This window comes from Epinephelus moara, chromosome 24 (genome assembly GCF_006386435.1).
Source record: "Epinephelus moara isolate mb chromosome 24, YSFRI_EMoa_1.0, whole genome shotgun sequence".
In the NCBI taxonomy this organism is placed as follows: domain Eukaryota; kingdom Metazoa; phylum Chordata; class Actinopteri; order Perciformes; family Serranidae; genus Epinephelus; species Epinephelus moara.
The window spans coordinates 36,678,065-36,691,013 of NC_065529.1; the positions used below are offsets into that span (position 1 = coordinate 36,678,065).

The 12,949-nt window shown below is 41.1% G+C and overlaps 1 protein-coding gene across 1 annotated transcript in view; it reads left to right on the plus strand.

The window, feature by feature from the left end:
- Nucleotides 1-12,949, plus strand: part of asic1b (acid-sensing (proton-gated) ion channel 1b) — a 243,795-nt gene that overhangs the window by 11,303 nt on the left and 219,543 nt on the right. The window contains exon 2 of the mRNA XM_050038952.1: nt 4,247-4,442. Coding sequence (XP_049894909.1) covers nt 4,247-4,442 — 196 coding nt within the window. The remainder of the gene's footprint in view (nt 1-4,246; nt 4,443-12,949) is intronic.

Here is a 12,949-nt window from a genome sequence, read left to right on the forward strand (position 1 = left end):
CAATATTTTTGAGTTTGGTAGTTTGTGTTAATATGTATATTTCTTTCTTCAGCTAATCTTGCATACTACTGGACCCATCAGCCTAATATTTTCTGTACACATTTATGACCAGGGTTTTTGCTGCCATTATATAGCTCAGGTGCAGCTGGTAGATTTTGGAATCCACCAGCCACTGTAGCAGGTGGACACAAAAGATAATTCCCAACCCTTCACCCAGAGGACTGGTCTTAGTGTATGGGTACATTTTCTGTTTCTCAACTAAGAACACTACAATACACAACAAAATCAGGCTACCATGCATTGTCTATGGAGCAGCTTCGACTTTATATTCGGCATCACAGGTTTGAGACTTTTCTGACTGACAGACTTTGCTGGTTTCTGGATTTGAGAGAGGGTAGCTCATGTTCACAAATATTGACTGAACTTTCTCAGACCGTGGAAATAGCATATTGGAGTTCTTAATTAAGCTGCTGTTCCATTTTAAAACCCCCGGAAAAACCAGTAGGCCTATTTGCAAAGCTAAACTTGTTACGTGGCTTTTCACTGTGATTTGTTTTCCTCTCGTTTCAGAGGTTCGCCGATGTAAACGCATTGCCGAAACTGAAGTTCCATGTGGCATTGTTTCCTTTCACCATTTCAGATGTTATAATTTTAAAGATGATTTTCCCTTTTTTTAATAATATGTAGTAACTAGGTAATCTGTCACTGAAAAGAGACATTGATCACATCATTTACTTGTATTAAAAAAATTTATTTGAAAATGATTTGCTTTGAGTAAAGTCTTTGAAAATGAAAAAATGTGCTTGACAAAGTACTTGAAAATCCTTGAATTTCATCTTGTAATGTTTGTATGAACCCTGATTAGATAAATTGTCTTTGTAATCAGCTGGTGAAATATCTATCACATCCTCAAAGCATTTAATTGCTCTCAGGTGCTGTGTTACACCTGATCTTTCATGTTGCATTGCTGAATTTGACAACGATGTTGTGTGGCATTCAATTCAACTCTTGTTCTGAACAATAGTCCCAGTCTTCTCTGTCACAGCACTAATAACTCCATTCAACATGAAGCATGACCGATTCCCATCTCTCTTCAGTGTCATGAGCACAGCGGAGAGAAACAGGTCCTCATTTCAAATTACAGCACATACTGTCTCACATGGTGAATATTTTATTTCACTCTGTTTGTTTCAGGTAAACAACACTGTAGCTACGCTGGAACATATTAGATTTCTTGTAATTTGGTTGGGACACGAGTCGAAAATACATCGCCGGTTGAATATTAAGAAAGTGCTCACAAAAGAAATAATGTAATATTTCATTTTTTATTCATGGATCAACTTCCATTATTCCCATCATCAAGGGACAAAATCTTGTTCATGAGTACAGACAAAGCTTGACCTTGTGGAATTAAAAAAAAATCCATTAAGATTTACCACCAATTACGGTTTGAAATAGTGCCCATATCCATGAGAAACAACTCCGCTGTTGCTGTCCACAAAGTCATTCCCAGATTTATTGTCAGGGGAGAAGGGTATGCCTTTGTCTCTCCCTGTCTCTCATGGTTCCCAATTCTAATTCTCGTTTCCCTGGCTTTGGCTTATTCATGTTTGCAAATGTGAATTGAGTTGTCCAAAATTATTACAATAACACAATACAGGAACCCTATTACAAGACGACTGCTGCTCGCTCACATTACACACAAATTTAGGACCTCACATTAAAACCTTTTCCCTTACTACTCTGCAGTACTATAATTTGGAAGAAATGGAAAGACCGACTACCTTGTTGCTGAGTTAATTCAAAAAACCATTATGCAATCTTTTACAGTGCTGCTCACTCTGATAGACTCTGTGTGTCCTAAGTAATTATTCTCATAAGTGTCTGTCAGTAGTGCTTAATCTTAGCACTCCATAATTTGGATGCTTGTACCACTGATGGACCATTGCTCAGCAGGGGTCATCAACGGGCCGTCTTTTCTCCAAGCAGGGCCACACTAGTTAATTGAGGTTAATTTATATCTCTGAATGGCTGTGAGCAGGTGCTGGAGGTTGATGGTGGGTTGTCAAGTGGAGGCATGTCATAAATGACTTCCCCGGTGTTTTCTTTCTATGAGTTGTAGTTAAGTTTCAGTTTGATGTGTGTTGACACAGACAGATGATTCATACTATGTCGCTTGTTAGTGTGCAAGAAACGAGACATTTTGCAAGCTTCTCTACATGATACACCTGATTTGCCCTTGAAATAAAAGTATCGATGCTTTGTGAAGTGTTTTGCTTTGATTTAAATGTTAAATGGTCCCAGTACTCTTCTCCGGAGTGCGCAGGATTTGAATTACAGCATTATGAACACTGTTATGCTTACTACGTGAAAACACTTTGCCACCACAGTTAATCCTAATTATTTGGCAGAATGATTAACATGATTGTGCGAAAGGAAATACTCCCATCCTTTGTATAATGAGCAATTTCCTCCCACTCAGCGCCACCCATGGTGGCAGGCATGCCACAACTAGGCTGCCAGTTTCAGACAGCATGTGGATAATTTTGTGAGAGCTTGCTAACTACAGGTCTGGGAGAGCTGGCATCCACATGTGTACCTTTTGTTCAGTTAGAGGGCGAATATGCTCTTTTTGTTGCTTCTCTATTAATTTTTTACATGTAAATCCCAATTGTCCTGGCGAAATCACTTTGTTGCCTGCCAAACTCTTTAAATGCACTGAAGTGAGGTACAGCTGAAGTTGTGGCTTGCTCTGCTGTCTGTGGGAATCCCTTGAAGCCATTTTTATTTGTCGCTCTTTCATGGATAGTTTAAGGTTTTGTGGTTGAAGACTGGCTTTTAAGAATTACAGTACATGAAAATTAATTTTGCTATTTTCATGTGAGCTCTGTTAATATCTAAGTTTTCATTCTGAAGCAAGCCATTTAAAGAAAATCTATTATGAATATAATTATGTTGCTGAGAAGTTATAAAAAAGTTTACGCTTGATTTTGAGGTTACATTTATGCAGGGCTTGAAGTTCTCCGGCACGGTGCTGGATTTCCGGTGCAGGAATATTTGAAGCGCAGCGCCCAGCAGCGGAGGCAGTTTTCAATCGGCGCCCATGTTAACCTCAGTTTTCAATCGGCGCCCATGTTAACCTATCTGACTGACTGTCCACACAGGCCGCTGAGCAAAGCAGAGCGCCCACGGAGGCTCGCGCACTACAGTGCTTCAGTTCGGCGTCTGGTCTATTTTTCACGCGAGCTGCAAGCGCTTCTGTTAAGCTGGATAGAGCGGATCGTACCAAACAGGAAGTCAGACACAGAAAAGACGAGAGAATCCGGCCAATTTTCAAAATAAAATAAATTTTAAAAATAAAAGCCTGTTTAATTATGATGTTGCTTGTCCGTCTATAAATATTTGTTCAGTTTGGTCTAGACACGAGAGAGATGAAAACACACACACACAGAGAAAGAGAGAGAGAGAGAGAGAGAGAGAGAGAGAGAGAAATGGCTACAGGTTGGGGGCTGCAATTCAGAGAGATAGAAGATGCTCCTTGATGTCAAAGGTCGTGAGTGATCCACTGATGTAAAATGTACATTTTAATGCAGACGTTTTTGGTGTCTTCCTATTCTGCCTTTGTTGCTCAGAATTGCCTAAAATTTCCCGGCCCCAACCAGATTAATTAATTTAGATGTCAAATGTTCAAAATTTTATCCTGGGGGGCATGTCCCCGGACCCCCCTAGCGCAGAAGGCACCCAACCCCCCCCCCCCCCTTCATGCCCTCTAAAAAAATTTCAGGCACAGGATTTTTTCTTGCTTCAAGCCCTGTTTATGTCATTGAGAAAACAGTAGAAAACATTGTCATGTAATCGTAAAATTAAAAGACGGGTATGTTGTTTTTATGCCAGAATTAAGAAAAATTGATACAGGCTGCACAATATGAGTCAATTTTGCCATATGCGATGACATTGTTGAATTTTAACTGATCACAAAAAGCATCCATAATAAAAGAATGACTGATACATTTTAAGGCAGTTTTCTATCGAAAAGTCTCTTTCAGCTAACTCAAAAATTTTAATATTGTGCAATAATGCAACCTTTAGCAATGTGTTTATTGCACTAGCTGACTTTGTGATCCCAGTTAAAAGAAACAAAATTGGGCTGCCCTAAATGAATAGATGGTTATTAGTGCATCTCTCTGTATTTATGAATGTGCTACCTCATGTCCATGTCAACTAAGTCCAGAACCTTCTTGCCCAGGTATGAGATCCGGGACCCGCACCTTGTGGAGGAAAATGTCCTGCAGATCCTGAAGGAGAGGGCTGACTTCGACAACTACAAGCCCCGCCCCTTCAACATGCGTGAATTCTATGACCGGACGGGCCACGACATCAAGGACATGCTGCTCTCCTGCTACTACCGAGGCATGGAGTGCAGTGCCGAAGACTTCAAAGTGGTGAGTCAGGCGTGTCAATAGTTAAATGTCCTCTGCAGGGGCCAGCTGAGTCCTGCCAAGACGAGGGTCAACTGAGCATGTTTGTAATACAAGGTCAGCGTTGATAAATTTTATTGTAACATCTATATAATACGATCTCAGTTGAGCAGTCAGTGCTGAAGTTTGCTTTTGGGAAATGATATGGCAGGATGTAACAGTATAAGGTAGTGAGTTGTATAGCATCATTTTTATCCTTGGTTCAATCTGTGGAGCTTCATCCGTCCAAATCCCTCTGTTCCCTCCTCAGGACGTGACTGGGAGCCTTTATGTACACAGGCCAAGGGCTGCTGAGTGTACATCTTAGTATGTATATGCAGCATGTACTGTACATGTCTGCTGCAATACCCTGCACGCTGGACTTAGCAGGCTGGTTTAAGTCTCTGAAAGGTTGAGCAATGCTTTCATAAAAGATTAAAACTAGGTCTGTTTTTGAACCCTGGGTCAGTGTTATAAAACTTTGGATATGAGTTAGACCCTAAAAAAATCAGTCGCTCGGGGAGATTTTCTGAGAGTGTTTGTTTTTCTCATCTATGGGATGGTTACAGACATCCAGTTATTACCTGGAACCTGTGTGACCTTTATTGTACCATCTATTGTACAGTGTATGGATTCATCAGATACAGCAGCAGGAAAAAAAAAACACTAAGCTGTCTGAAGCACACGGGGTTTACCTTGTTACCTCCACCAAGGAGGTTCTGTTCTCAGTTCAGTTTGTTGGTCGGCAGGATCACAGAAAAGATACTGGCCGATTTTAATCAAACTTGGTGAAAGGGTGTAGCATGGGCCAAAGAAGAACCTTTTAAATTTTGGAGCGGATCTGAATCACAGGGCGGATTCACAGATTACTTTTCTCTGTCATTAACATTGTGAGATAGAGCATTTGGTAGAGGTATGTGCTTTCTCTTGTAGTCATTTTTTGTCATGTCTGCCTATTAACACTAACAAAACCTGCACAGTTGTCTTATCCTGTATGTAACACACACGCGATTGATGGATAATAGAATTCATATTTTGCTGGACATCAGAAAATTTAGGAACATTGACTTATCACAGAAAAAAAAGAGAACATTTGCAGTTATTTTCTTTAATTAGCTGCAGAGGTCCCGTCCCAAGGTCCTGAAATTCCTGGAGAAGTTATGAAGATAGAAAAACTGTTTTTCAGGCCTTTTCTTAAGAATCCACAAACTGTCTAACGTCATGCAAAATACGTTCCTTGTTTTACTAATTTAACATCTAGTGCTGCACTGCGTGACGGTTGAAAGATCAGTAGTGTCACATGATACACGTAGATATCCAGGCATCCATATATGTATAGATGTCCGGATAAGCAGTGGCTAGTGTGTTGGGTCATTAATTTACCTGGATGGGAGAAGCCTGAAAGGGCATGACAGCAATTAACCCAAGTTATTGCAGACACTTAGGTTCAGGTAAGGTCGTAAAACATTTATTAGACATGTCTATAAACCAAATGTTTGTTTAATAAGAACTAAACTCAAACAAAATTAGAATTCAGACACGTCAAATTGCACTGACATCTACAGAATCTTTGGTTTTCTTTCCTTCTGTAAGGGGCACGGCCTTGGTATTTTGCAGAGTACCTATATGTGCTGTATTGGGATATACAGCTAGTTGATGGTGGGAATGTATATGGAAATAGGGTGAAATATTATGGAAAAGTTACTGAAAAGTTTGGAAAATTCATTGTAGAAAATGAACTGTGTAGCTAGATGTTTGACTTTCTTCACTATTTAAATGTGTCTGCTGTGTGGTGCTGGGCATGGCCTACAGTGTGCCATCAGAGCTTGTTTGCTGGGAATGGCTCCTTACTGCTGCTGGAAATGGGGCTGATAAATGCGGTGACTCTCAACCATACAGTAAATGTTTGGGCTGTAATGCAATACAATGACACATTTTAGGTTATCATCATTTTCATTTTCCTAATGGCATCTGCTGTTTTATTGTCTGACTAAGTAGGCAGCAGTTACTGTAATTACAGCATTGTGTGAGTGGGTCACTTTGTTGTTGCAGTAAAATATTTGCAATAAAACCCTTTACCAGTTCAAGAATTAAAATGCTAAATGTATTGATGCTGGAAAGGGATTATTAATGCATACAGAAAGGCAATACCGAAACATTGAGATGGACAGGAGACAACTCCAGCTCAGAAAAATGAGCTTGAGGTGACAATAAGAAAAAAAGACATCCCCATTTTTTCTTTTCTTCATAACAAAGCTCAAAAGAAGAAAAGAGACTCACAATAAAATGTCTCACATTGCAACTACAGTGGCAGCCTGCTCTGGGAGAGGAAGCTAATCCAGACGGAGCAACTATCCAGCAGATGCTCATGCCAGAGCAGGTGGCGAGTGATGATGGCACTGTATTGATAAGGTAGAGGTCTCTTGAGAATCCCGTGGTAATTGTGACCTAATACACATTTGTGAATGTCTCATAAAGAATCCAATTGCCATACATCACTAAGTATATCCTTCTCGGTGCATTTATTAGTAGATACTGCATGTTTGTTCCTGGTTAAATGCTGCTATTTGCTTTTGAATGAACTCAGTGCAGCTCCTCCGCATGACATTTAGTGATGTCCTCGCTCTGTATTTTGTGTCACTTTTAAAGCAAGTTATACCTATCAAAGCCTTCTGTGACATAAACTGAAGCAGCTCTTTAGAGGCTGACACATTTCCACACAAAGACGGCCCCCACAATCCTCCAATAAATGCACATGCACAGTTCCATTACAGGTGCGCTTCAGATTACGAGCAAACTGCTGTTCCACACCAGTGCATCAGTTTGATAAATAACATGCATGTGTGTAGGCAGAGAATATCTGAAAGAAGGCAAGAAAATGCTTATTAAATGCAGCCCTCAGTCTCACTCTTACACTCTGTGTCCTTCAGTGGTCCTTCGAGGTAGAATATCTCATGCTCTGAGCGATTTCCCCCCCCTCCCCAGTATCCCGTAAAACCATGTAGTACAGCAATGGGCTGCAACCTGGCCCACATGGTGTGGCTCCTCTAATGTGCTGATGTGACCACATTTACTGTAGTTAGTTGTGCTTATGGCAGATGGTGCTTCGCAGGCCTCTACTGTGTTAGTACAGTAGTGGACCTGGACAGAACAGCTCAGCAGAGAGCACTAATGGTGTGGAAAGAATCCTCAGTGTGATAGAAAAAGAAAAAAAAAGTACGATGAACGCTCCCACCAGCCTCTGCCTCCAAACCCCAGAGCATGGAAGCAGTAAAACTGTGATTAACACTGTCGGCAGCTTCTGCTTGTTTACCCCCAGCATCGGCGGCGTGTCTCGCTAGCTGCTCCCTGGCTGTGGAAGATAGCCAGAAACAAATGTCTGTGCTACATATGGCATCAGGGAGTCCGGTTGCATCGCATCATTTCATCAGCGCTCTGATAAAGATGTAAAATAAAACAGTCAGACCACGGCGATGGTAACACTCAGTGCGGATAGTCTCAGATGGGATTGTGAGAATCTGCAGTGCAACACTGTCTAATGTTCTGATGGATGAATGGACTTGTTGGAGGGAATTGATTTCACATTGTTTTCAGGTTCACGTTCAGGTGCTGAGTCCACCATTATCCAATCAGACACGCACTTTGTCCTTGTCAGAGGCCAATGTTATCATCAATGAATGGTCACTGGCCCCAGTACTCAGTGGGACACACTACCATATAACCAATTTTCAGTCATTACTGCTGGAAGTGTCATAGATTAGTAACTCCCTCTATCTCTGAAGCCTTCAATTCAACTCATTGTGTCCCTGCCTCCTCTTTCTCCTTGGAAAGACTTTTGCTAATTAGGGATGCAGAAGGTTGGGCTTACGTCTTTTAGCTCAGCTGATATTAGAAAACAGCAGGAAATTACCCTCAATTAATATTAATAGGTGGCCTACAGCTTGTGAACCATAGCTGCAGGAGATAATAAGAGAACACTAAAAAGAGTGAAATACAAAGTCCATAATTTGATTTTTTATGACCTTGTATTTAATTAAAGAGACACATATGTCGACACACGGAGAAATCATAAATTTCCAGAGTCAGTTTAAGAAGAAAATTATTGGGTACACAGTCTATCTTAGCGCATCCCTAAGGAACCCTCGGCAGATAATATGTTGATAGGTGATTGATGTCACTGCATCTCAGTTATTCCATTTTGAACACTTCAAGACACCCACGCCTCACTTCAATCACCGGGGCAAACTCTGACAGACTCATAACTTTGCAAGACTTAAAACTGAAGCTAACGGTGCTGGCACAAAGAGTAAGAAACAAGAGAGAAGCGGCACATGAGAGGGAAAATAAGAACAAGAGAAAGAGGGACAGATAGAGGCCCAGGTAACAACAAAGTCCTTGGGATGAAACTGAACATAATGGTCAAGTGCTGCAGAGAGGCACAAAGACACATAACAGCAGCTGCCACAGCAGAAGCAGCAATAGCACTACTATCAGTACACGCACAGGTTTGTGCTCATTTAACCTCTCAGAGAATGCAGCGCTGCACTGTATCTCCCCTTACCAGCTGCTCAATTGTTTGCTCAGACACAATGAAGTAAGGCAGCTCAACAGGTCCTCTCCTTTCCATTCTCATATTCCTCTTAAAAACAAAATGTCAGCCTCTATCCAGATGCATAGAAAGGAATAAAAAGATCATAGGTCACAGTGGTATTTAGACAAGATCTCAGGCTGTCAAATTTGCAGAAATATCACAATTACACCAGATTTACACCATGTCCCTGTCTGTGCAGTCTCACCTGCATTTCTCCAGGACTTGATGATTAGAAGAGACCAGGGGCAATTGTTACAGTATTTGGTTTTGATGTCACCGCTCAAAAACCTCTTGGACTATCTGGATACATTTTTTATGCAGGTAACTTGTACCTGTGTTGTACTTGTTTACAGTCATCAATTCTTTTTACAAGCAATGTTACAGTCACAGTATTAATTGAAACACTAGATGTTACCACTGCCCCCACGTGCAAGAGCTATTATAGCAGCATATTGGGTATGGAAAGCATCTTATTAAACATAACTCAGCATATACAGTTGTGTCCAAAAATGTGTCTAAAGCTCTTCTATAGCAGCAGAAGTGCCAAATATCTCCCGGCAGCGCAAAATTATTATTAAAGCACTGCTGCTGGAAAAAATCCTGCTACATTCACCAGAATAAACAGTTGCCAGCCAAGTGAGTAAAGTAGCAAAAGTAACAAGGTCATCTTTAGATTATACATTTTCTAAGTGTCAAAGTGCAATTTTAGTAATGAAGTTGAAATTTTTGTTAATAGTTTAATACCTAATAATAAGGTTAATTGGATTGAGAAAACATTAATGGATAAAGCTGACTTAACACTGACTGACTAACTGAACATACTGAATTATTGCAAGACATCGAAACACAAAAGTCCCCCGAAAAAACCTTCAGTATTCAACTCTAACAGCATTATATTGTAGTGTGACATTTCTTAATCCATCCATCCATTTTCATCCGCTTATCCGGGGCTGGGTCGCGGGGCAGCAGGCCAAGCAAAGCACCCCAGACTTCCCTCTGCCCAGCAGCGCTTTCTCTCTAATCCTGGGGGACCCCAAGAGTTCCCAGGAAATTTCTTAATGTTAGCCTTAATAAAGTTGAGCACACAGCTTGATTAAAATATTTTGAAGTGATATGATGTATGTCTGTAAACTTGTGTTGTTGTTTTTTTTTTGTTTTTTTACATCCAGCATCCTATATTTTTATTTATTTAACCTTTATTTGACCTGGAGTAAAAGACTAATGTCGTGGCTAAGAGAGGCAGCAGCACAAATAACATGGTTGCAGACATAAAAGTTATAACAATTAAAATGAAAACAAAGAACAAATCACAAAATGATGGGATTTAAGAAAAGCATTAAACATCCACAGCCAGATGAGCGTGCTTCCAAGTCATTTAGACTCACTTTAAATGCGTCCAGTGAGACCAGCTCCCCGAAGACTCAGGTAATTTTGCAACTGATTCCAAGCCGAGGCAGCAGCATACTTAACACCTCTCTCCCCGATTTGTTGAAGTTTAAATTCTTGCCATATCGCACAACATTTTTAATTTATCTTTTATAGGTCCCATCAGCCCACTTAGTCTCCCTGTCAAGCGCGTGACAAGCTCCCCCACCCCCACCTTTGTGTAACCCAGACTCTTACGTAATTACCACGATCATTCTATTGAGCTATTGGCTCCATTTCAGCTGTGCATTGACCCTCAGAGTCCACCCTTGGTTGTACAGAGAAGTGTCGCTAATGATATGTGATCAATAGAGAAAGCCTTTCAAAGACACCTGCCCATGGATCACATTTCACAAACACCCTCTGAATCAATCTAATGGACAGGTTGGGACTTTTAAGATGTCTTTCTTAAATTTAACTCCCCCTTAACATTTGTAAGTTAAAATATTGGCCGCTGTAATAATTCCTCCTTCCAATCCATATGAAGTGATCCCTCAGAAAAAGAGGCTGGTGGAAGGATACTGGTAACCGTGTGTAGGCTGTGCGCCCGGGCCAGTTTGATTTCTTAGCTTAATTCCTGATGTAATCTAATTTAATTATATTAGCCATTCAACGTGATGACTGCTGAGGCTTAGAGTCCTTTGAGGTACCTGTTATATGATATCAGACATTCAAACGTACTTTAATCTCCCATTCCTCATCAACTGTTTTTGACACTGCTCACCTTTGTCCCACCCTTTTTTATTCATTGCTATTCCAGTCTCATTCGTCAGCTCAAAGACGATGATTCTGCCGTTCTCTTTAGCCGGACAATTCCCACCACTCGCCCTCTTGAGGATAAATCAATCAATTTGCTATTACTGTAGAACTCAAAGACATGGATCAATTAGGTTGTTGCTGAGTAATGAATGCATCCCTAATGAAAAAACGCCTTCCTTTTGAGTGTAACGAGGCCAGTGGCTCGCCCTGACACAGTCTTGTCTTTTCCTCTCATCATCTGGCAAGTCACATTAGAAATTCAAATGATAGGTAATAACAGGGTGTCTGCTGGTCCTGAAAAAGTCCTAAAATGTCTTGAGTTGCATTTTAGAAATATTAGGGCCTAAAGTCATTAAATTGTCTGTAATTTGAATAAGTGAGGTCTGAGTTGCCAACAATATTTTATCTTATCTAATCTATCCATCTTTAAATTCATTTTCTGTCAAAATGAGTCAAGCTCTTCTGCATGAAGGTCCGCATTTCTGATGTTATAAATCTTTAAACCTACCATTGAACCTAATACTCAACTTTATATTTACTTACTTGATTTTGTAATGTGTCTATTCAAAATAATTTCTTAACCAACTAAGATGCTGAATCATAGATATGACATTTAGCGCACGTCATCTGTAGTGCTCAGGTCTTCAGCCTTTTCCTCTGATGTACCGCCACAGCCTCATCAGATGAGCTCAAGAACCCTTAATCGCCACCACGTTCGTTTCTAAACTCATCACTCATGACCCTTTAGAAGTTTGTGGCAGTGCATTTTTCTGCAGAAACTCTGTCCTCTGCTTTTCTTTTCTTATATTTAGGACATTTATGGGCGTGCCCTGTACCCCTACAGAGCTCAGGTGAGGTCTGGGGCTTTATAAAAAGGTAGCAGCCAGATGCCAGACTGTAAGCAGCAGACATCCAAGAGACACAGCACTAAAAAAACAAATATAGCGAGACAAAACACTAAACGAGAGTGAATCTGAGGTTGGCTTTTTTTTCTGCCCAGACTGTCTGTGTTGCCTGAATGGTCTATTTTTATTTCTTATCCAATAGATTTGGTCAAGCTTTTATTCATATACTATCACCTGGATGTTTCAAGGATTCAGTCTGTACTTTCAGCTTGAACTTCTTTACCAGCTTGCTAAACTAAATTTAGTTGTCACACAATGCATGGGGCTCTAGTTTCCCAGCGCAGTGCAGGGTGGCGCAGGGTGGCGAACCCCGCGCAGAGCTAGTTTCGAGCAGCGCAACCTGAGGCGCGCTCAGTTTGGTAGTTTGGCAGACTGAGGTGCGCTGAGATGGGTGTGGCGGCGCAGCAGGGGGAGGTGTCGACAAATCCAGCTTGGCGCAGTGACAGTTTCGTGCCAAAAGGCTTCGCCGAAGGTGCGCTAAAAGCTCGCCAGCTGAAACCAGGTCTACTGTCAACGCAGGCGGAGTGCAGCTGGTGTAAGCCGAAGTTTGGCTGACCGGTGGACAGTGCGCACACGTCACCAAAACCTCACAGGCAGGTTTCCAGAATATCAGGCACATTAACAATGCAATAAGTACCCAAAAAAACACTATTCAATGCAACTATCTGCTAGGGCTGGGCGGTATGACAAAATTTTCATATCACGGTTTTAAGAAAAAATCATATCGGTTTCACAGTATTTCATGGTATTTTGCTCAGGTTCGGCCAACTTGACATGCTGCTGTGTTGTGCTGTGGCCTATTCAAGTGCTGG